The 23,387-nt window shown below is 42.7% G+C and overlaps 1 protein-coding gene and 1 non-coding gene across 2 annotated transcripts in view; one reads left to right on the top strand and one right to left on the bottom strand.

The window, feature by feature from the left end:
* Positions 1-6,456: 6,456 nt before the first annotated feature.
* Positions 6,457-6,526, top strand: TRNAD-AUC (transfer RNA aspartic acid (anticodon AUC)). The gene has a single exon. It is a non-coding gene; the product is annotated as a tRNA-Asp (tRNA).
* A 10,129-nt stretch (positions 6,527-16,655) lies between these two features.
* PNPLA8 (patatin like phospholipase domain containing 8) overlaps positions 16,656-23,387 on the bottom strand; it is a 74,767-nt gene continuing 68,035 nt past the window's right edge. Inside the window, exon 9 of the mRNA XM_023737042.1 lies at positions 16,656-16,824. Within this exon, the coding sequence (XP_023592810.1) occupies positions 16,784-16,824 (41 nt within the window). The 3' untranslated portion in view covers positions 16,656-16,783. The remainder of the gene's footprint in view (positions 16,825-23,387) is intronic.

Raw genomic sequence — 23,387 nt, 5'->3', positions numbered from 1 at the left:
CATGAACTCACTCACTCCCTGCTGCTTAAAAAATCCCCTCGTAGTTCTAGGACAGCAATCAACCCTTGATATATTTTTCCTTCCACTATAATTTTGCATCAAGGTAACTATTACTAGAAGCATATATATATAGCCATGGAGTTTAAAAAACCCCATTCCATCTATTAGCATGCACGTTATCTTAAAAGTTGTGAGACATACAAAGCATATACCATGATTTGTATAAAAGATATCACGTGGTATAAGCTAATATAATCAATTCTGAATTTAGCTTTTGTTTAAACTTAAATACTACCTCTGCATTTCCAACTTCACTATTTTGTTCATCTTACTGTCGCTGTGTCAATGTTATTTCCCTAAATTAAAAGTAGAAATATTCATTTCATGTATTAAATATATAGAAAAATGGCTTTTTACCATCATGCTTTCTACTGTCAGAACAAAAGAATGCCATTAAGTAATTTAAATGGTCAAAAATGCCAAAACAAAAATGCCAATTATAGTTTTATGAGACACCAGGAAGAATTTCAAAGTACCTCCAATTATTTTTTATTTCATTTACATTTTAGTAACCTCTACTTCCCAGTAGTTGTTTTATTATTCTAGCTATACACACAGCTGACTTCTCCTCTTCTGAAATGTTTTAAATCAGGTGCTGCCTACAAAATTGAGCTGGGAACCGTGTCCCATATGAAAAACTTCAGTACAAATAGAATAGTGATGGACTCCCACTTGAAGCAGGAAGCCAAAATCATAAATATACTCATATAGGAAAAACACTGATTGTTAGTACTTAGGACAGATTTATCTTGTCATCTATAAAAACGATCTGTGGACAATATGGAAACACAGTAATGAGATTTTACAAAGCACGCTGGGTAGGCATTTCTGTATTTATTCAACCAGATCCGAGAGGAGAAAGCAGCAGAACAGTTGGAAGAATATTTGCAAGGCAATTAGGGGGGACAAGTGCATCCGAGAGCAAGCCAGACTCAGGGGCCTCCCCTTAATCCACACCATCCAATGTCTTAATGCGGCATGTAGCATCAAACTGCACTTCCTACAGTTTTAAAACTTTTGTCAGTTAACTAGATGTTTACCAAGTGCTTTGCTTGGGCACTTAGCACATTCTGGGTATGCCATCCAGCTCTGTGTACAGTGTTCCAACACCATCTGTCACTTAAGCTTCCACAGATTCCAAAATTTCAATTCAAACTAGTCGGCACTCAAACTGAAGCTATAATTCAAATTTCGACATGAAGCTTGAATTCCCTTTCAGTGTTCTTCAACTTTGACCCAGCTACCCCCACCCCTCCTTCACTGAAAAGGGCCAAGACAACAGCCCAGCAAGTGGGGCAGGCAAAACAGGCTTCCTTTGTTCACTTTTGTCCTTTCAGCTCTCTATTGAGGTAAGGGACTGAAAAGCCGCACCAGGCCTTGGACGGCAGCAGTACACTAGCTTGCAAGCCATCCTTCCTCAGAGAACTCAAAAATGCAGGAAGAAACTCCTTCCACAGTCCATTTCTACCTTAAGGGGTAATTAAGAAAAAATTAGCACTTTTCCTTTCCTTTTCTGAGAGAAGGTCTGTTAATGGTGTTTAATGTGAGTTGATAATGTTTGCCAAAAATGCATGCTGTAAATCATACAATTGAAATTCTGAGAGCATCTAAAAGTGGCATGAAATTAGCTTTAAAGTTGAAATTTGGAGAAAAGATCACTACGTGCCGAATACATGTACTGAATTTTTTGAATGCTCTCAGCCCACTGGAGAAAGATAAATTAAATTCATTGCATATTACACAGTGGAAGACCTCCTACAGGATTCCCTCAGATTGCCCTGGGAAAATATTTTTCTGGTTACAGTGGGTTTTGAACTAATCAACCAAGCACATCATAAAATTTATATATACGTATATATTTGCATTTATATAGGAAATAATGTTTCCAGCCCTCCCTGCTATCATTTAATGATAATAATAATGAGTCTTTTTTGTGTGACAGTAACTGTCATTTCATATTCATTCTCACGTTAACTAAACAATGCTTCGTTGTTGTTAGGTGCCCTTGAGTCGGTTCCAACGCATAGTGACCGTATATACAACAGAACGGAATGCTTCCCGGTTCTGCTTTAGCACAGGGTAATACGGAAGAAAATCAAGAAATACATAATACAAGATAAGATTTATTTCTAATTCCTTTTTTTTTTTTCAAATGGTATCTCATTCCTGTTTTTAAACCGAGTAAGCCGTTTGGACAGCTTGTGCAGTTGATGAGCACCAGGAGGTGCACCCTTTACCACTGGCATCTCTCATAGTCACTAGTTTTTTAGTCACTAGGGGGAAACCCTCCATCAGACTTTTAAAAATTACCTTTTTCTAATTTGAAATTCCGATCTTGTAGGCCAGTAAAATAGGTCAATTAAGTTGACACCACATCTTTTTTATTAGCTCAGCTAAGCAATTATAATTGGGTGGTGAGGGTTTATGCTGTCATCTTTGAAGATTCAGTGGTGGGAAGAAATGCCCAATGCAGAACTGTAATTTACAACTCCAGTATATCCCTAAACACTCAGCATAAGGATATTCCCATCCACTTCCAGATATGAGGCAATTTTGTTCTCGGACTGTTAAAATTAGTAGTGTCATTTTTTGCAGTAAAATAAAAGCATAATAAATTATGTACCCTTGTGACAAAATTGTTTAGCACAAATGCACTGTAGACATATATGTTCTAGTTCAGCACTAAAAAAATAATACTTGAATGTATGTCACCAACACTGGACAATGGCACACATGCTGCACAGCATCTGTCTTGTGCTTTACAAAAAGTAAGTGCTCAATTAATACTCGTTGGAAACTTTACATCTCCTTATTAAAACTTATCCCCAAGATTGCACTAATGCTCATTGTAGCACTATTCACAAGGTCAAAAGTTAGAAACAACGTAAATGTCCATTAACCGATGAATAGATAAACAAAATGCGGTATACACATAGAATGGAATATTGTTGTTGTTGTTGTCGTTAGGTGCCCTCGAGTCATTTCCGACTCATAGCAACCCTGTGTACAACAAAACGAAAAACTGCCAGGTCCTGCACCATCCTCACAATCATTGCTATGTTTGAGCCCATTGTTGCAGCCACTGTGTCAATACATCTCATCAAGGGTCTTCTCTTTCACTGACCATCTACCTTACCAAGCATGATGTCCTTCTCCAGGGACTGGTCTCTTCTGATAACATGTCCAAAGTATGTGAGATGAAGTCTTACCATCCTCGCTTCCAAGGAGCACTCTGGCAATACTTCCTCTAAGACAGACTTGTTCATTCTTTTGGAAGTCCATGGTATAGTCAACATTCTTCCCCAACACCATAATTCGAAGGCATCAATTCTTCTTTGGTCTTCCTTATTCATCGTCCAGCTTTCACATGCATATGAGGCGATTGAAAACACTATGGCTTGGGTCAGGCTTACCTTAGTTTTCAAGATGACATCTTTCCTCTTCAACGCTTTAAAGAGGTCTTTTGCAGCAGATTTGCCCAATGCACTATGTCATTTGATTTCTTGACTGCCGCCTCCATGGGCATTGGTTGTGGATCCAAGTAAAATGAAATCCTTGACAACTTCAATCTTTTCTCTGTTTATCATGATGTTGCTTATTGGTCCAGGTGTGAGGATTTTTGTTTTCTTTATGTTGAGGTGTAATACATACTGAAGGCCTTAGTCTTTGATTTTCATCAGTAAGTGCTTCAAGTCGTCTTCACTTTCAGCAAGCAATTTTGTATCATTTGCATATCACAGATTGCTAATGAGCCTTCCACCAATCCTGATGCAAGTTCTTCTTCATATAGTCCAGCTTCCTGGATTATTTGCTCAGCAGACAGACTGAATAAGTATGGTGAAAGGATACAGCCCTGACACACGCCTTTCCTTATTTTAAACCATGCAGTATTCCCTTGTTCTGTTCGAATGACTGGCTCTTGGTCTATGTGCAGTTTCCCCAAGAACACAATTAAGTGTACTGGAACTCTCATTCTTCACAATGTTATCCATAATTTGTTATGATCCACACAGTTGAATGCTTTTGTACCAATAAAACACAGGTGAACATCTTTCTGGTATTCTCTGCTTTCAGCCAGGATCCATCTGACATCAGCAACAATCACATCCCAAGTTCCATGTCCTCTTCTGAATCCAGCTTGAATTTCTGGCAGTTCCCTGTCAATGTACTGCTGCAACTGTTTTTCAATTATCTTCAGCAAAATTTTACTTGCATGTGATTAATGATATTGTTCAATAATTTCTGCATTCTGTTGGATCACTTTCTTAGGAATGGGCACAAATATGGATCTCTTCCAGTGGAAACCCTAGTGGCGTAATGGTTAAGAGCTACGGCTGCTAACCAAAAGGTTGGCAGTTCGAATCACCAGGCACTCCTTGGAAACCCTATGGTTCAGTTCTAGTCGGAATCAACTCGACGGCAATGGGTTCCAGTCGGTTGGCCAGGGAGCTGTCTTCTAAATTTCTTGGCATAGACAGGTGAGCATCTCCAGTACTGCATCCGTTTGTGGTATTCCGTCAGTTCCTGGAGCACTGTTTTTAGTCAATGCTTTCAGTGCAGCTTGGACTTCTTTCTTCAATACCATCGGTTCTTGATCATATGTTACCTCCTGAAATGGCTGACTGTTGACCAGTTCTTTACAGTACAGTGACTCTGTGTATTCCTTCCATCTTCTTTTGATGCTTCCTGCGTCGTTCAATATTTAACTCATAGAATCGTTCAAAATTGTAACGAGACTTGAATATTTTCTTCAGTTCTTTCAGCTTTAGAAATGCTGAGCATGTTCTTCCCTTTTGGTTTTCTAACTCCAGGTCTTTGCATATTTCATTATACTTTACTTTGTCTTCTCAAGCCGCCCTTTGAAATCTTCTGTTCAGCTCTTTTACTTCATCATTTCTTCCATTTGCTTTAGCTACTGTATGTTCAAGAGCAAGTTTCAGAGTCTCTTCTGACATCCATTTTGGTCTTTTCTTTCTTTCCTATGTTTTTAATGACCTCATGCTTTGTTCATGTATTATGTCCTTGATGTCATCCCACAACTCATCTGGTCTTCAGTCATTTAGTGTTCAATGCATCAAATCTATTCTTGAGATGGTCTCCAAATTTTCAATGGAATATTCCTCAGCCATAAAGAGAATTTCAGTCTTGGTATGTGCTACAACGTGGATTAATTTTGAAAACATGCTAAGTGAAGTAAGTCTACCATGAAGGACAAAAATTGTATGATCTCACTTATATGAAATACCCCAAATAGGTAAACGTGTACAGATCAGAGTTTAATAGTGCTTACCAGGGGTGGGAGGGAGGGAGAAAGGGATATCACTGTTTAGGAAGCATTGAGTTTCTGTTTATGGTGATGGAAAATTTGGTAACAAATATCAGTGCTGGTTGCACAACACGACTGATGTAAATCGTGTCACTGAATTGTACACATGGAAAATACTGACTTGGCAAATGTTGTGTTTTATATATATATATATTTACAATAATAAAAAAAAATTAAACCAAACACAAAATACTGTGATTAACTTGATACATACTGTATTAATTTATACCTTTAAAAAAGTAACTTAGCAAAAACAGCACATTTTCTATAAACATATTTAATTTGCTCCCCCATTTAAAGACAATCTGATATTGAAATTTTTATAGTTGCTAAAATTGGAAGCAGAGACATTCCCATATTTTCCTCCCTCATGTAGCCATCTTCACATTTTGAGAGGAAAAATAAACATACATTGTGCATTTTGCTATGAACTTTTGCTGAAGTTCTTAGAAACTTCATCCACTAACGCCAATAGAGACTTTTTTAAAACCAAAGGGGCTTTTCATTTGCCTGGGTAGACAAAGGGTTAAATAAAATAAGCCACTGGATTCTTGCTCCCAGCATCCTTGTCTTTCTCTCCTCCGTCTTTGCCTAGGATCAAGGTTCAGGGGTCCCTTCTGACAGGGAATCATGAAACTTAAAAGAAAAAAAATAATCTAAATACAATTAGTCATTTTTAATCATTTTCACATCACCTTCTCTTCTCCAATCATCTCATCAGTTGAAGTCTGACCTAAAGCAGTCTTTGAATCAAATCACACAAAACTTCCTAGAGAAGAACACGTTAAAAACTTGTTGTTGTCAAGTCAGTTCTAACTCACCGTAACCCCATGCGTTACAGAGTAGAACTGATCTGTAGGGTTTCTTTGGCTATAATCTTTACAGAAGCAGATTGTCAGGCCTTTCTTCCATGGTGCACGTTCGGGAGGTTCAAACTGCCAGCCTTTAGGCTAGTAGTGAAGTGGAGTGAAACTGTGCTATCCAGCGATCTGAAGAACGTGTTAGAAGCTCTATATTCTATTTAAATTTGCTAAGGTTGCTGTGGTAGGGTTGCTAAGATTTGCTAAGGGGCATTGGTGGTTCAGTGGTAGAATTCTCACCTATCATTCGGGAGGCCTAGGTTCGATCCTGGCCAATGCACCTTATACGAAGCTACCGCCCATCTGTCAGTGGAGGCTTGTGTGTTGCTATGATGCCAAACAGGTTTCAGCAGAGCTTCCAGACTAAGATGGACTAGGAAGAAAGGCCTGGTGATCTAGTTCCAAAAATCAGCCATTGAAAACCCTATGGAACACAATGTTTCACAAAGGGCCAATCCTCAATGGTGCAGGACTGGGCAGCATTTTGTTGCCATGTACACGGAGTCGGGTCGACTCCATGGCAGCTAACAATAACAGGGTTGCTGTGCTTCTCAAACGGACACTATTCGGAAATGGGGATGACACTCCAAAGTCCGCTGATGGAGGCAGCAAAATATCAGGGAAAAAAGTCTGGGTGTCACAGTGGGGACAGGTAATGACTGGTAGAAGCCACAAGGGGGCTTTCTTCCGTGCTCATAATGTTCTGTTTTGATCTCAGAGCTAGTTACATGCGTGTGTTCGGTCTGTGCAAATTCATCAAGCTGTATATTTATGATATGTGAAAAAAATCTGCATATGGGAAGCATGTAAAATAGACGACAGAATTAGAACTAATCTTCTAGAGGGCAGGAACTTTGTTTTGCTCACCACTATATCTCCAGTTGGGGAGACCTGGTGGTGCAGTAGTTAACAGCTCGACTGCTGAGGAGCCCTGGTGGTTAACAGCTTGGCTGCTAACGGAAAGGTCAGCAGTTCGAATCCACCAGGCGCTCCTTGGAAACCTTGTGGAGGCAGCTCCACTCTGTCCTATAGGGTCTCTATGAGTCGGAATCTACATGACAGGCAACAGGTTTTTGGTGTATATACTCAGTGAGCCTTGGTGGTGCAGTAGTTAATCGCTTGGTTGCTAACTGAAAGGTCGGTGGTTTCACTCCACAAAAGAAAGATGTGGCAATCTTTTTCCATAAAACCCTATGGGGAAGTTCTCCTCTGTCCTATAAGGTCACTATGAGTCGGAATCAACTCAATGGCAACTTTTTTTTTTTTTTATCCCCAGTGCCAAGAACAGTGGTTAACACAGAGTAGGCCGTGCGCTCAGTAAATATTTATTGAACAAATGAATGAAAGTATCTCTTTTCTAGAAAAGCTTCCTGTGCAGTTCCATTAAATAGCTCCTTTGTACATACACAATATAATATCTGCAGATTTTATTTATATCCAACTGATTACACACACAAAAAAGTACACCTACACAAAAGCATTATTTGAAGTGGGTCTTCTCTTAAGGACATTCACCACAGCCCAGGTGTGTACACGCTCAGTGCCTCCTCACTCAGGTTTCTGAAGCGCTCGCCTTCCCACCTGGCCATTATCATCATCACTGACAGGTCAGTACCATTCCAGAGATGCCTTGTCTTCATTTACTGTCACTGCTGCAATAGAAGAATGATGTGGTATACAGGCACTGGCCTTCAGTCCAAAGACCACCTCACGACCCTGCATTAGAGGGGTGGGTGGCCTCTCTGAGCCCTGATGTCCTCATATTGAAACCGAAAGCATTCGTTGCCTGAGTTCTCTTCCAGCTCTAAAGTTCTTGGATCATGTGAAATGTTCAGCAACTTTCCAGTAATAAAGTAGAAAGAAGATTGAAAGAAGACCATAAGTCAGTATGATAAAGAATGCAAAATGCATCCTTTTTTCCAATTGATCGGTCAATTATAATCATTCTAAAAGCTATTCCAGGAATAGCTGGTTTCACTTTAGTTCAAATTCTTTTGTTTCTGCTAGGAACGTGGAGGATCTTCATAAATGCACCACACATTCCCACATCTTTAGAGTATCAAATGCTTTCCTAAGATGTTAAACTAGGATCTTACTCAAACGCAACATCCAGCTTGAATAACTCTTCTGCGGTCAAAATAGCACATGCAGGCCTCTGGGCCATAAAAACATTTGCCTTTTCTTTTAAAAAAATAATTTTTTTTTTCTTAAAAATTGTGATGTCCCAGAAACATCTCTGGTGTTTGCACCTGAGTAGTGCAAATGTTTTGCGGTTCAAATCTTCCTAGAGGCACCTGGGAAGAAAGTTCTGGCGATCTACTTCTGAAAGATCACAGCCATTGAAAACACTATGGAGCACTGTTCTACTCTGAAACATGCGGGGTCGCCAAGAGTCAGAATCGACTCCACAGCAATGGTTTTTTGTTGTTTTTGTTTTTTACCAGAAACATCTCAGCTTCTCTATAATCACAGGGGGCTTTGGTGAATAAGAACAGTCCAGTGACTGTAACGGGTTGGGCTGTGGATTAACAGCCATGTACTTAAAAGCTAGCAGGAATGAAAGAGCATGTAAAGGAATTAAAGGGTGATACAGGGGAATAAAAGATTATTCCACAATACGGTTCTCTGAAGGACAACTCTGCTTGCTATTGCGAGGTCGGCAGGGGTCAGAATTAAATGGGTTTATAATATATAACCCTGGTTTAGAATACTCAGCTGTTTCAGGCTTCCCCTAAACTAATGATAAGCCTCCAGAACGCCATGTTTTCACAGTCTTGGATCATAAAACATAGGGGCTAAAAGGTAATCCTGGCTCCCCCACTTCCTAGCTGCTGGCCTTGGGAAAGTTATTTGACCTCTCTGGGCCTCCATCTCCTTAATTTTTAAACGGGCTGTTGTGGGGATCAAATGAGATAATGCATGCAACATGAGAAGGGCCTTGCACACCTGGAGCTCTAAAAAAATGTTGACCATCATTACCATTAACGTAGAAAGCATCCAATTGTCTAAATCACTTTCAGCATTTCCAGGCCTCATTCACTCACGAGTTCTTACGGTATTTTACTAACAAGGCATGGCGAGCATAAAGTAAAACCAATCAAAACTGCCCGGTTTCCATAGGTTTGCATTCGGTGGCTACTGTGTTCCTTCCTAGGACAACCTCAGGGGGAGCTCCTGGTGCAGAACGAATGCCTCCTGCCCCACTATACTTGGTTTCATCTCTTCTTGCAAAGGCCTTGGGAAAGAAAGAACCCAGTCCCTCAGACCAGAACCTCTGCGTGGTAACCGTCCCGAACCGGGAAAGGAAAAGAACGCTTCCCTCTCAGCACTGGGCTGGAGCTGCTGGTGTGAAAAGGACAGAAGAGGGATAGGGTAGGAAAAAGACGCCACTGCTCCGCGCCCACCCCGCTTCGTGCCCGCTGCTGTGCAGGAGCCGCCCCAGAGAGTGCGAAGGGTAGAAAAGACGTCGCCCGCCAGCCGGGAATCGGGCGGGCGTGGGAGGTGGTCGGGAGCGGAGGCAGGTGGCCTGCTCGCCAGACCCCAGGAAACCCAATGACAACGCCTGCAGCCCGGAGCGCCCCGCTCTAGGGGAAATGACGATTCCCAGTCTTATCGGACACTGGCGCCGAAGTCACCCCTCGGCACAAGGGCTGACGCGGGCCCACTGTGGGTGAGCCGGCGGGCAGTCGTAGGACCAGGATGCTGCGGCGCCAGCCGGTGCGGCGTGGAAGGGGCCGGGGGCGGCGCACGGGCAGATGGTGCTCGCTGCTAGATGAATGCTGAGCACAGGCAGTCTCACTCCTAGCTCCTCACAGCATCCTCGGGCGGCGCCGTTGCAGATCCCACCTCTGGGAGCCTGGGCAGGGAAGGGACTCTTTCAAGTCAGCCCCAAGCCCCGGCTCTGCATCCCTGACGAGTCCCAGCTCCCAGAGGCTGGGCGGGGCGCGGGGACTCCCAGGGCCCGCACCTGTAGGGCCAACAAAGCCTCCTGGAAAGTCCCCCTCGTCCCGCCGCCCTCAGTGTTTCTCCTGCTCCTCCCTGATCCCCGACTCCTCTCCAGGGCAGCGAGTGGGGAAGTGCAGTCGGTCTCGCCCACCTGAACTCCAGCGATCCGCGCAGGTGTGAGCACACCCGAACAAAGCCCACGCCCAGATGTGTCCTTGGGGACTGGAGCGCGCACACGCCGGTGTGCGCCGGCCGGGTACCTGCGCTCCTCGCCCCGCCGGCACTGTGGCCGTGACACCCTGCGTCCTGCGTGTCCATGCCCCGAGAGCCACAGAGCCGGGCCAGCAGCCTCTCCATGCCCGGGCTGCCCCAGGGAGACCTCCAGGCAGGGCTTCCCGGAGAACGTGGGGCGCGGGCGCGGAGGCAGAAGTTGGCCACAGACTCGAGGCGACAGTGGGTGCCGGCCTGCCCGCGCCAGCCGTGGGCTGCAGTGTCTCAGCTGTGCCTCACCCGTCCGCCCGGCCCCCTCCTCCCATTCGGCGCCCGCTGCGTTGTCGGTGGCCTGCGAGGGAGAAGGGAGTTGGCGACATGTTTCGCCCCTTCCTCAGGGAGAGCTGGCGCGGCGGTGCCAGCCGGGAGAGAGCTCGGCTCAACCCCGGGCCGGTATCCCAGTAACAACGCAGCAGCCCCCTGCTCCTCCTCCTCGCCCCAGTCGTCGCCCCCGAGCAGGACCCAGTGTCACTGCCAAACGCTCACCGAGCTACTCACGTTCTCACGCCGCGCCCACCGCTCAGCCCCGGCGCAGCTGCCCAGGACTCTGGAGCGCAGAATCTGCCGGTTCTTGGCCGAGCTAGGCTCGCGGACTAAGCTGTCGCCTCTGGCTGCCACGGCCAGGCGGCCGGTGAGCTGTCCCCCGCGCCCGCGCGTCTGAGGTTCCGGCTGCGGCGCGCGTCCGCCGGCGACCCTGGCGAGGCTGGCCCCGCGCCGGCGCGCGCCCCCGCCCGCCGCTCCCGCCTCCTGCTCCCCACCTCCGCGGCTGTCTCTCTACTGCCGGCTCGCCTCCTAGTGTCCCCCGCCCCTTCCCCTCCTGGCCAAGCCCCTCCCGGCCCTGCGGCGGCAGCAAATGGGCTCCAGCTACATGCGCCTCAGAGGGCTGGGTGCCCCCTCACCTGGGCGGCCGCGCCGCTACCACCCTCCGTCATCTGGCGGCGAACGTGTGTTGGGAAAGCGGGGGCGGGGGGGGGGAGAGGATGCAGGGCGGGGGCGTTCGGGGAGACGAGGATGGCTGGGATTTGGCTACAAAAGCTGTTCCAGAAAATGGGTGGTTTTTAAATGCCACTCTAACGGGCGGTTGTAAGAGGTTTGTGATCTCTGTCTCTGTCCCTGTTCTAGTTTTCTTCTTTCAAAGCATTTAATTTCTTCGAAATTCACCATTTGGGGTAGTTGAGATGGGGTTGGTTTTGTGCAACTGTTCTTTCCAAATAGCCCTCAAGAAAGAGACCCTTCGGCGCAAAGTAGACGTGGTTCAGTCGCAGTCTTCTGGCCCCAGAGAACAGGGTTAATTTAAATTTGTTTATTCTCAGATTTATGAGCATTGAGGAGTATTATTTGCAGTGTAAAAAGAAAATTAAGATTTTCTAAGTATGTAGTATTTTAGCAAACACACTGCCCACTGCCCACTCACCATTGTATCCTGCATGATGTCCAAGCTTCTTAGCCGGTCGCTCAAAGTCGTCTGTAATCTACTTCCAAATTACCTGATCTCCCAGAGCTTCCCCCAACCTCCCGGGCATCACCAGACCTGGCCATTTAATAGCAGCCTCCAGCTTACTCAGTCAGCTCTGCTGCCTCTGGAGCCTAGCTTCCTTCAGATTTCTAGTTTAATTCAAGAAAATATTTTCGGAGCCTCCCCCCTTTCCACCCTCCACCGCCCCCTTCCTTCAGGATCCAGGGCCCTGCTAAGGTTGGATTTGGGAATGAAAACGGCATAGGGTCTTCTTTCAAAGTCCTGGAAACTCCTCTGTCTGCTCTAACTCTGATTTGAACTTGCCACTTGAACCCACAGAGCTCTGCATGCAAGGGAGCAGCCTTCTTTTTTCTCCTGCTGCCACCATCCTCCCCTTCCCCTCCCTCCCACCACCAAATGTGCTCCAGCCACACAGAACCTCCTTCAGTTCTGGAAACAGTGTTAGGACCTCTGGCTACTGGGTCTTTACACAAGTTATTTCCTTAGTCCCCATTACTCTTCTGATTTTGTCCTCACCCCACTGCCATTTACCTGGGTAGTTCTCATCTCTCTATTCATTGCTCAAATTAACCTCTGAAGTGTCTTTCTAAGAAAAAACAATGTGATTCAGTAATACCACTGCTTAAAATCATGGCTGGTTTTCAGTTGCCTATAAAATAATTTCCAGACCTCCTGCCATGCTCGGTCACAATCTGCCCGAAACGTACTTCTCCGTCTCCAGCTAAGAGAGTTTTCAGGACTCTAAGCTTCTGCATGTGAGATTCCTTCTGGCTATAGTAGTCCTCCACCCCTTCCTCATCTGGCAAACTCTGTGCATCCCTCAGAGCCCTACTCAGTTGTTACCTCTCTGTGAAGTCTTTCCTAAGTCCCCTGTGTGTTTTAGTATAACAGTTCTTGTTAGATTTTAATTATGTTTGCATGTCTGACTCCACAACATTTCAGTTCTTTGAGGACAGTTTGTCTTAATCATTTATCTCCAACACAAGTGGAGCCACAATAACCATAATGCTTCATCTCTCACTGCCTCCTCATTCATTCCCACCTGTGAAGGACTTCAGAGCCCTCAATTCCCTCCCCATCCCAGGGATTGCTGGGAGCCCTGGGGTTGTCCTGCCAGTGCTTCTTGTGTCCTTCTGCACTGTGCTCTGGCGCTTCAAGTGTGGCCCTTTATCTCCAGCCACTGTGAGACTAGGTGATTTCTTTTCCAGGGCATCCCACAGGGCAAACCTGAGAGTTGGGAAAATGGCACCTTGCACTCTTCAGTTCTTGCCCTGGCTCTGTGTAGCAATTTGTCCCCTGGGCACTGAAGCAGCACTGTTTGTGCCCTATGGGTCACAACCTCATAAAGACCTTCTTTAAACAACAGCTCCTTCACCTTCTGCTTGGAATTGTTCTTTCTCTCCAGACCCCAGCCATGGTCCATGAAGTCAGGCTGGAGCAACTCCATGTGGTTTACCTCCAGCTCAGTCCTGATGCCTCAGAGACTGCTCAGAATACAGAGGTACTAGCGTTGGTGGAAGGAATGAGTACATGAATGGAATCTCGGGCAAGTGATAATTTCTCGGGATATTAGCTTTCCTCATTTCTACAGGTAGAGTAACAGTATTCACCATACAGGGCTATTGTGGGGTCCATTTAAAGTACTGCAGTGTCTAGGACATAATAGGTGCTCAGCAAATTCTTATCTGAAAAGTATTTGTTTGATGTTTATCAAATGATTACATGCTTGAATATAAAGTACAAAGCCAGAAGAGGATAAAGCTCCAGAAGAAATGGGAACCACATGGTAGTGACTGCACCAAACAAAAATTTAAATTAAATAATAGTGATACTACATAATCCTGGTAATGCTATAACAGTACTGTATAGTTTTCATTTCCAGCCTGTTACCTCAACTGCATTGTAGCCTTGCATTGCTGGATTAGTCTCCCGTGAGGATGAGCAACTGGGAGAACCAAACAGCTCCTGCAAGAGGAGTGGAAATGAAGAAAGCATGGGAGGAGGGGACAGAGAAATGATCTGAAAAAGGATTAGAAGGATGCCTGAGTGGGCAAAAGGACTTTCTGACACAGTCTCTTTGATTTGTTTGGTGATGCACAAGGCATTCTGATTTGGCTGCACATTGCCAGTGATATGCACAAAACACATCTTTTCCCTAACTGCTACCCTTTCCCTACCCCTGAGCCTTACTCTATCTGAAGCCTAACTCCCTCTCCCAACCAGGGAGAGCGGATGAAGAATGAGGGAAGTCTGTTGTCCCCATCACTTGATAATGACAGAATTTTCCATGTATCTGGCACTGTGGTAAGCACTTTACATTTATTAACTCACTGATCCTCGTGGCAATCCCATGAGGTATGTACTCTCAACATTCTCATTTTAGAAAATGAGGCAAGAGAGGTTAAGTGACTTGCACAGGTCACACAGCTAGTGGCAGAGCTGGGATTCACTCTCTGGCTCTCTGGCTCCAGAGTCCACAGCCTTAACCACTGTGCTATGCTGCTTTCCAGTGATGGCATACGAAAAGTTTAATTATCTGTGTTGATGGGTGCATCAGAATGTCACTGCACTAAAGCAACTGCATCAGAAGGTCATGGAGCCCCCCAATGGTAACCTCAATGAACACATTTTGAGCCTTCTTTCCTCTTTTGCAGACCTGTTTCTCAGACTCCTCCCTCCTCTTTTCCTCTTCCAGTTTTTTCTTCCCATGCCCTTATTTTCCTTCCTAATTTTCTTAATCTCCATCCATGCTGCAGGTCTCCTGGGACAGGCAGTGCAGCCGGCCACGTCCTAAAATGAGAGTGGGGCTAGGTGAGCACAAAAATTCTTTTTTTACCTGTGTCATGTGATGATTCTGGTGCCAACCAAGAGCATTTCTTTAACTCCTCTGGTGGAACTCAGATGAAAAGCTGTCTGAACTCTAGGTAAGAAAGAGTGAAATGCTAAAAAAAAAAAATGATCCTATAATAATACAACAAGATTATTTGCTACAAGAGTGGCTTCCAACAAGTGTCATCATTGTCTTAAGATGGTGTTCTATGGCTGGGCACCAGTCACATAGACTAAGATTCTAACAGGAAGGTGGTGAATTTTGTAATTCAAAGAGTCCCTCTATTTGAAAGGGTATTAAAAAGCCAGTTGTCATGGAGTCGACTCAGACTCATAGTGACCCCATGTATGTCAGAGTAGAACTGTGCTCCAGAGGGTTTTCAATGGCTAATTTTTTGGAAGTAGATCACCAGGCCTTTCTTCTAAGGTACTTCCAGGTGGACTGGAACCACCAACCTTTCAGTCAGCAGTTGAACAGGTTAATCATCTGTACCACCCAGAGACTGAAAGGTTATTATAATCCAATAAGGTCAAAAAGAATAGTTGTTAGGGTGGGCAGCTTCTAAAATGACACCCAGTGATACCCTCCTCCTGATAGTCATGCCCTTGTATAATCCTTTCCCCTTGACTGTGGAATGGATTCTCATAATGAAAAGAATACAGCAAAAGTTGTACAATGTCACTTCCAAGATCAGGTTACAAAAGACTCCGACTTCTGCCTTGCTTGCTTTCCTGCTCTTTCGCTTGCTTGCTCTGAGGAAGCCAGCAACCATGCTATGAGCTGCCTTACAGAGAGGCTCACATGGCAAGGAACTGAGGGAGGTCTCCGGCCAACAGGCCACCAAGAGCTGAATCCTGCCACAGCCATATGAGTGAGCTTGGAAGCAAATGGTCTCCAGTTGACCATTGAGATGACTCCAGCCCAGGCTGATACCTTGATTAACAGTCTTCTAAGAGACGCTGTACCAGAGGACCCAGCTAAGCTGTGCCTGGTTTCCTGACCCACAGAAACTGTCAGACAATAGATATTTGTTGTTTTAAGCTACTAAATTTGGGATAATTTGTGACACAGCATTATATCACTGATGTAGTTGTGTAAGTGTTTCAGTACTGGGAATCTGCATTTGATCACACAGATCAAATCTATTTTCTAGGAAGGAAAGGGGCAAACTGATCAAGCTGTCATGGTCACAAGATGCAGACATGATGTTGGGTAAAGAAGCAATTGTGGAATAGATGAGATGTTAGTATGACCTGTCTGAGGTTGGCGTCAGCAGTTCCTCACTCTATACCCCAGAGTCAGCTCCCACAGTGAAGCCTGGGGCTGACTCTTCACTGTGCCCTACCTAGAGCCGGTCCTTTCTCCTCTTGGATGCCAGCCACAGTCTCAGCTGGCCAGCACCTCTTGAAGCTTCACAGTGGATGATTATTACAGAATGTGCATTTTCATACAGCACCTGACCAATGAGCAGTGGGAAGTTTCCACAGATGCAAAACACCAAGTGCTCTCCCATGCCTCCCCTTGCCATCTGCCACACAACCATAGACTTCTGTGTGCCACTTGGGTACGTGTCAAACAAAAACCAAAATTTGCAACCCATTCCTCACCTCATGCTCAGCAACATGGTATCCTTGCACATCCATCCAAAAAAAAGGTAACACTTGAGCAATGTGACCTTAGTGGCTGCTGTATGTGGATTTCTTTGATTTTGTGGGAGCTCGTGAGTCACTCTGATCTTCTGCTTGGCTCAACCCATCCCCATGCTTGGGGAACCAAGTTGGAAAGAGAAGGATCATTTCCAGTGATAATCAGCATGTTCCTTGCAGCCAGCTCCTCCATCTGTTCCTACAGTTTCTATCTGCAAGAATGTACAAAGGTTCTGCTGAATAGATTTCAGACTAGCCAAGGTCAATGAGCAATCAGCCATTGCGGACGAGGTCATAGGGATAGCAAACTGCAGCTCCAGAAAAGAGAGATGCTGAGAAGCACTGTTGATATGTGCCCTTCATTTCTCTTTAAGGTGGAACAGGTGACAGGTACAAAGAAGATGAATTCACTGTGGAGGAAAGAAAGGAAGTGGCTTCAGATACAGTGCTCTGGGGTCAGAATGAATGGTTTTTACTCAAAGGCTTTCTGATCTGGCCATTGTATTTTTAAGAAGAAAGGGGTCTTAGGTTAATACACACTGACATTACACATTTGTTTATATTTTCCTTTAAGCCATGAATTAAATTTCACTTTAAGGTCTTTCAGTGTTTTAAAATGTCAGATACCCATAGAAACAAGCAAGCAAGTCCAGTAGCACCTTGCCCTCAGTCTTGTGCTTAGGGAAGCCCTGCTCTGGTCCTCCTCCAGCCATGTAAGAGGTCTATGGGGCCAAAGGGATGTGCCTACCTGGAGCCCATGTCACACATTCCAACCTTTTAGACCACATTTGGGTACCCAGGGTCCCAGAACTGCATCAAAAGGGTGCTGGCCATTCATTGAAATGACTTGCAAAGGCCTCTTCCTCACATTCCTCAGAGGACCACACTGCTGGTGTGCACAACTCATGGCCTGGTGGGTGACTGATGGCGTGGCCTAAGGGTGGCTGTTTGCAGGGGTGTGCACAGAGCTTGAACATGTGGGTTGGGGTGTTCACCCCAGTGGGCTCAAGGCCCTTGAAACTTCAGGACTAACCCAGGGGTGGGCCATGGGCTGATGGCTGGGCTGGCTCTCCTACACCACCATGCTGAGGCACAGAACTCTGAAGAGTCCAAGAATTTCAAATTCAAGCTTATATGTCGAGGTCTTTATGAAGAAATCTTTGTAAAGGTAGAAATACAGAACATATTTCATAACTTTTAAATATCTAGACATGGTATATGGGCCTCCAATTGTATTCTTTCCCTGTTGTTGTTAGTTGCTGTGGAGTCAGCTCTGACTTAGGGCAACCTTGTATGTAATAGAACAAAACATTGCCCGGTCCTGTGCCATCTTTCCCTAGGTCCCTCATTTGGTAGGGAAGGTCCTAAATGAATCTATTTCTTAATATAATGGATATACTGATGGGTTCAAACAGCTTGTTGGAATAATAAGGTTACTTCTGAATTTAAGTAACTTTGGGTTAATAGTAGATCATACTTCTTGTGTACCATTGAGTTGATTCCAACTCAAAGCGACCCTATGTAACAAAGTAGAACTGCCCCATAGGGTTTTCTAGGCTGTAATCTTTAAGGAAGCAGATCACCAGGTCTTTTCTCCCGCAGAGTGGCTGGTGGGTTCGAACCACTGATTTCTGGTTAGCAGCCGAGAGCTTAACCATTGCACCACCAGGGCTCCTTAGTTCATACTTAAATAAACCTAATCCTAATCTTCTTCTTCTTCTTTTTTTTTTTTTTGGAGATGTGAGGGAGAGGAGGGAAGGCAGGATTATTGGCACAATAAAATTCGCTTGAAACTGATCAATGCCATCTTACCTTTTAGCTAACCACTCTGAGATGTTTTTCCCTTAGTAGCCAAATGTCTCAAAAATTTCCACAATTTTGATATCAATTCCATTAGCAACACCTTAAACGGCATTGTAACATATAAATATTAGGCATTGAATAGTAAAAGCGTATTCATGATTTTAATAAATATCAACATAAATATGTAAGAAAGTATATTATATATATAGCATAGAAAATATCGAGTATTTTGTTACTGACTAAATATTTACTGATCAAAGGCACAGTAATTTTTTTTAAATTATGCAACTTTAAATCTGGATCTGTAGTTACCTTTGTGTACACTGCTTAACACAGTGCTCGGCACGTAAGTCCTGAAGGGTTCTAGTGTTTGTTGAGTGGGGACACTGAGGCTCAAAGTAACTTGGTCAAGGTCACATAGTAAGAAGTACCAGATGGGATTTGAACCTAGGTCCACTTGTTCTTTCCATTTATTCAACACGTTTATTGAGTGTTTACTATGTTTCAGACATTGTTTAGGTCCTGGAAATGCAGCAGGGAATAAGAATGACAAAAGTCCCTCTCTCAGGGATCTTCATTATAATTAATTAATGATATTATATAATTAATGATAACTAAGAAAATTGAAGAAATATGGAAAATGTTTGTAAGCTATACATTTAAGTAAAAATAGTGGAACACAAAATGGCAAATGTGTATTATTATTGCAACTCTCTAAAATGTATACGAGAGAAAGATAATATACAGCTGGAAGTAATTCTATTAAGATGACAGAATTATGGATAATTTTGAAATAATTTGTCTAATGTTTGATTAGATTTATGTTTTCTTTCCAATAAAATGTTTACCTAAAATCTTAGCCTATATTCTTATTTTCTACTTTTCCTTCCCTTCTCTCTGCTTGCCTAAGGCCAGACAGTGGCACCTGGTGGCCCGCCTGGGCATTGCTCGGCCTTGGCACTGAGCTTTGACGCTTAGACAGCTCATGTTCTTGCTCCGTAGCCCAGGGATAAGGTGTTCCATGAATGTGTGCCCTGGGGCAGAGGGAATTTGCATTTTCATGATCTTCAAAAATGGTCCAGAAATAGAACACCCAACAGTCATTTGACCTTACAACGAGGACAGCACACATTGGTGAGGCACGGGCTATGTGCTTACTTAAAGAACTTATGTATTTTGACCTTCCAGTGGTTCTTTTTGAACATGCCTGGTACAGTAAAACCTGCAAAAGTCAGAACCTGTGTAAGGCAGAAACCTGTCAGAGAAGGAAAACTCAACTATTTTCCACTAAAACAAGTGATAGAAAAGTAGTTAAGACCACCCTGTCAGAGGCAGAAAACTGGCGAGACCGGGGAAAACAAGGCGGTCTCATCGAGTTCCGGCTCTCACAGGTTTCACTGTATTTTAAAATAGAAAGACCTAAAGGCAGAAATAAAAACCAAAAATTTGGGACACTCTGAAACTGATAAACTTTTGCCTATAACTCTGTGCTTGTATGTAAATGCATAAAAAGTCTATGTGATATAGATGGTTTTTTGATTAAAAACACATGACTGAGGCTTATTTAATTTTAGCAAATATCTAGATAGATTTTTGTCAAGTAAGATGAGTGTTCAGTGTCACCAATACTATTCTGTGTCATAACAGTAAGAATGGTAACAGTTATTTATTGAGTTCTATCATGTGTCAATCAAGCAAACATGGTTACAGGTTCTTAGTTATCTATTTCATCCTCACAACCATATGGTTTTCCAATATTTTTCTTTGTTTTACAGGTGCAGAGGCTCAGCCTCAGAGGGGTTGTCTAATTTGCCAAAAGGTCATGTAGTTAGGATTCAAACTCAAGTTTGTTTTGTTCCAAATCCAGTGCTATTTCCACTATAGTATTAGTAAAGAAAAGAAAGTTTTTATATATACAATATATAGCAGTAATTGTTTTATATAGAACAGAAAGTATATATTTTATATACAAGAAAATATTGTATATATATAAAAGAAACGTGTGTGCATGCCTGTGTGTGTGTGTGTGTGTGTGTGTGTGTGTGTGTAAAGTGGCTCAGGAAGACAGTTCCAAAAAGAGATTTCCAATGGGAGAATCACTGAAATAAAATATTGACTGCTTTAAAGACCAAGACACTCTATTTTGGATGCACAAAAACTTGGTGTTTTCATTTCACTGCTTTGTTATAATTTCTTGAATATGTCTGGCAGATATTAGGCATTTAATAAATATTTGCTGAATGAAGGAATGAAATGCCACCAAAGAGAACTATGGGGTGTGTGTGTCCAGGGGAGAGGAAGTGGATGGTTCGAGGCACAACATCAGTTAAGTGGTGGTAACAGTAACTTTAGAAACACATGAAGCGCAAAGATAACACAAGGAGCAACTTTTTTCAGTTACCAAGCAAAATTAAATTTCCAGAACTAGGACAACAAAATAAATGTAGTTATTCTCTGGAAACTGTCTCTTCCCTGCCTGTCAAAATTCCAGCTGTGCAGCCTGGACTAAACTTAATGCACCTCTTCTCTCCCACATGTCTTGACGGAGTCATCTCTGAGAAAAGGGAGTAGATGCTGGAAACAGAATTTGCGGTGGTAACAATAGTAAGGCCCATGATAAAATTCTTCTCGGTTTATTGGTTTCATTTCAAATGGCGTGACCTGCACACTTAGTAAATTCTGTAGTCTAAGGGAAATATAATTTGCTGACTACCTTAAAGTATGTTTTTAGGCATTAAAAAAAAAAAGTAGTCTACAGTTTTTAAATTAAGGTTTATGATTACTGTTTTGTTGTTTTTAATTTCAGAAACAAGGAAACTGAAAATTGTTTAAAATTACCTGGAAGCAAATAACATGAAATGCAGTAATTCATGTGCAAGAAGATAATTTGTCTCCAAGATCTATGTTTCATATAAACAAGAGTGAGCATTATTAATATCCTCAACTTATATTCCCAAACTATAATACTAGTAATATTATAAATGTTTCTTCCAATGCATTATATGGTACAATGTAATAGGATAATAAAAGATAATGTAAAAAATAAAAAATATAAAGATGTAATATCAAATTATTCTATCATCCTTTCAAAGATTGGAAGGAAGTAGTGTTTTGCAACTTAGATCTGTGACACTGTATTTGAGAAACAAATACTTTGGCTTCAGAACTATTTATTTCCATGAAACTTATGAATTTAATGCCTTTCCCCTCAGTAACATAATTTTCCAGAGCACAAAAATAAGAGCTATTATTTATTGAGCAGCTACTATATTCTAGGTACTTCAACCTACATTATTGCTAGTGTTCACAACCCTGCATTTTTTCAGGAGAGGAAATTCTCAGAGAGGATACATTACTTGTCTAAGGCCACACTTTGAACCTGTATAGGTGTCTCCAAAGTCCTTCATCTTAACAGAAAACCTACTACCTCCCATGGGCTCTTTATGGCCAGGGATTTAAAGAAACTAGACACAAAACTGGACAACATTGCACCTATTTTATTCCATTTGTGTATTGCCAAAGTGTACAAGATATTGCTCACTATATTGTTTTTTTTTTTCCTTCTCTCATCCAAATCTTTATAAATTTTTAGAGGACAAGTCAATTATTTGATATACTAAAATCTCAGAGTAAGATTAATAATATAAATGGGCACTTGACAAATGTCATTTAGTGACGAAGTATTCCCATCTTAGACAAATAAAAGCAACTCTCACATAAATACAATTCTTGTGTAATATCACTGGAAAAGAACACAAATTACCACTATGATCAAACATATTTATTTCATCCAGTCTTCCTCCCCCGACAGCCCCTACCAACTATTGTTTGGAAGGCAGTGGAAAGAACACTGGGCTGGGAATCCAAATACTAAAGTCATCAAATTTAACAGCATGAAGTCACGAAAACCTCTGCATTTTTCAGTGCCGTACTTTTCATATATTTCTTGTGGGATAACAATGCTGGCCTTCCAAATCCACTGGACTGTTGTTAGGATAAAATGAGGAAGTGTATATGAAGGTGTTTTGGTAAGTAAATGAACACTGTACAACTATAAATAAGTGCATGCTATATACAAATATATTACTGTAGTTATTGTTCATTGAAGGTACAGCACCATCTTGTCCATGAATTTACTAAAAGAAGTGTGTCTTTAAGGATGTAGTCAACAAGGTAGTCCATTAAAAAAATTCAAAATGACAAAATGAGGACGGTCCTGAGTTAGGGGGCACTGATGAGGAACCGGCATATGGTTTTAGAATGAGCACAGATTCTGGTCTGAATGAGGCAGGAAAAAAGCTCACATTTCAAACAAAAGAAGAAACTCTTTATTCTGTGCCCAGAGGGGCTGTATTTGAGTCCTTGTCAACATGCAAGACATGCAAGTGGTATGAACGATGTTTACCTCAGGCGCTGGATGAAAAGAAATGACAGGCTCTATAACCTGTGCAATTTTTAGTGTCTGGGAAGGCTCCCAGCTCACACTGAGGGAAATGATCTCAGCTGTGATTCTGCCTTTTAGCACAAGGAACAAGCACCATTTTCAGATTTTCCAAGTAAACTGTTTAAAAAAGTGCATTTTAATTTTCTCCATCTCCTCATACTGGTGTAAGGCAAATCATTCAAATTAAACCTAACTTAAGAAAATCATTTATTGAGGACTTATGATTTACTGAGCAGCATGCTAGGAGCTGTGAGATATTCATAAGCAGCAAATGGCACGTTGACTTGGGAATGCAGAAAGACAATCATGTTATTTTAATATATTTTATTACAATATTTAACTATTTTAATAATTTTATGTACATGTTTAAAAATTAAAATCATAACTTTTTATTAACCAAGGTTTTTTTTTTTTACTGTGGTAAAAGATCTCTAACATAAAATTTGCTGTTTTAATCATTTTTAAGCATACAGTTCAGTGGCATTAATTATATTTACAATGTTATATAACCATCATCTTATTTCAAAGAATTTTCATTACTCCAGACAGAAATTCTGTACCCATTAAGCAGTAACTCCCCATTCCTCCCTCCGCCAAGCCCATGCCTCTATGCATTTTCCTATTGCAGACATTTCATAGCAGTGTGACCATATAATAATTGTCTTTTTTAATGAGAAACTATTTGTTCTGTAAACCTGCATCTAAGTACAAAAAAAAAAAAAAAAA

This window comes from Trichechus manatus, unplaced genomic scaffold, assembly GCF_000243295.1.
Source record: "Trichechus manatus latirostris isolate Lorelei unplaced genomic scaffold, TriManLat1.0 scaffold00096, whole genome shotgun sequence".
In the NCBI taxonomy this organism is placed as follows: Eukaryota; Metazoa; Chordata; class Mammalia; order Sirenia; family Trichechidae; genus Trichechus; species Trichechus manatus.
Note: the sequence above shows the minus strand (reverse complement) of the source record. Positions and strands in the feature narration are given on the sequence as shown.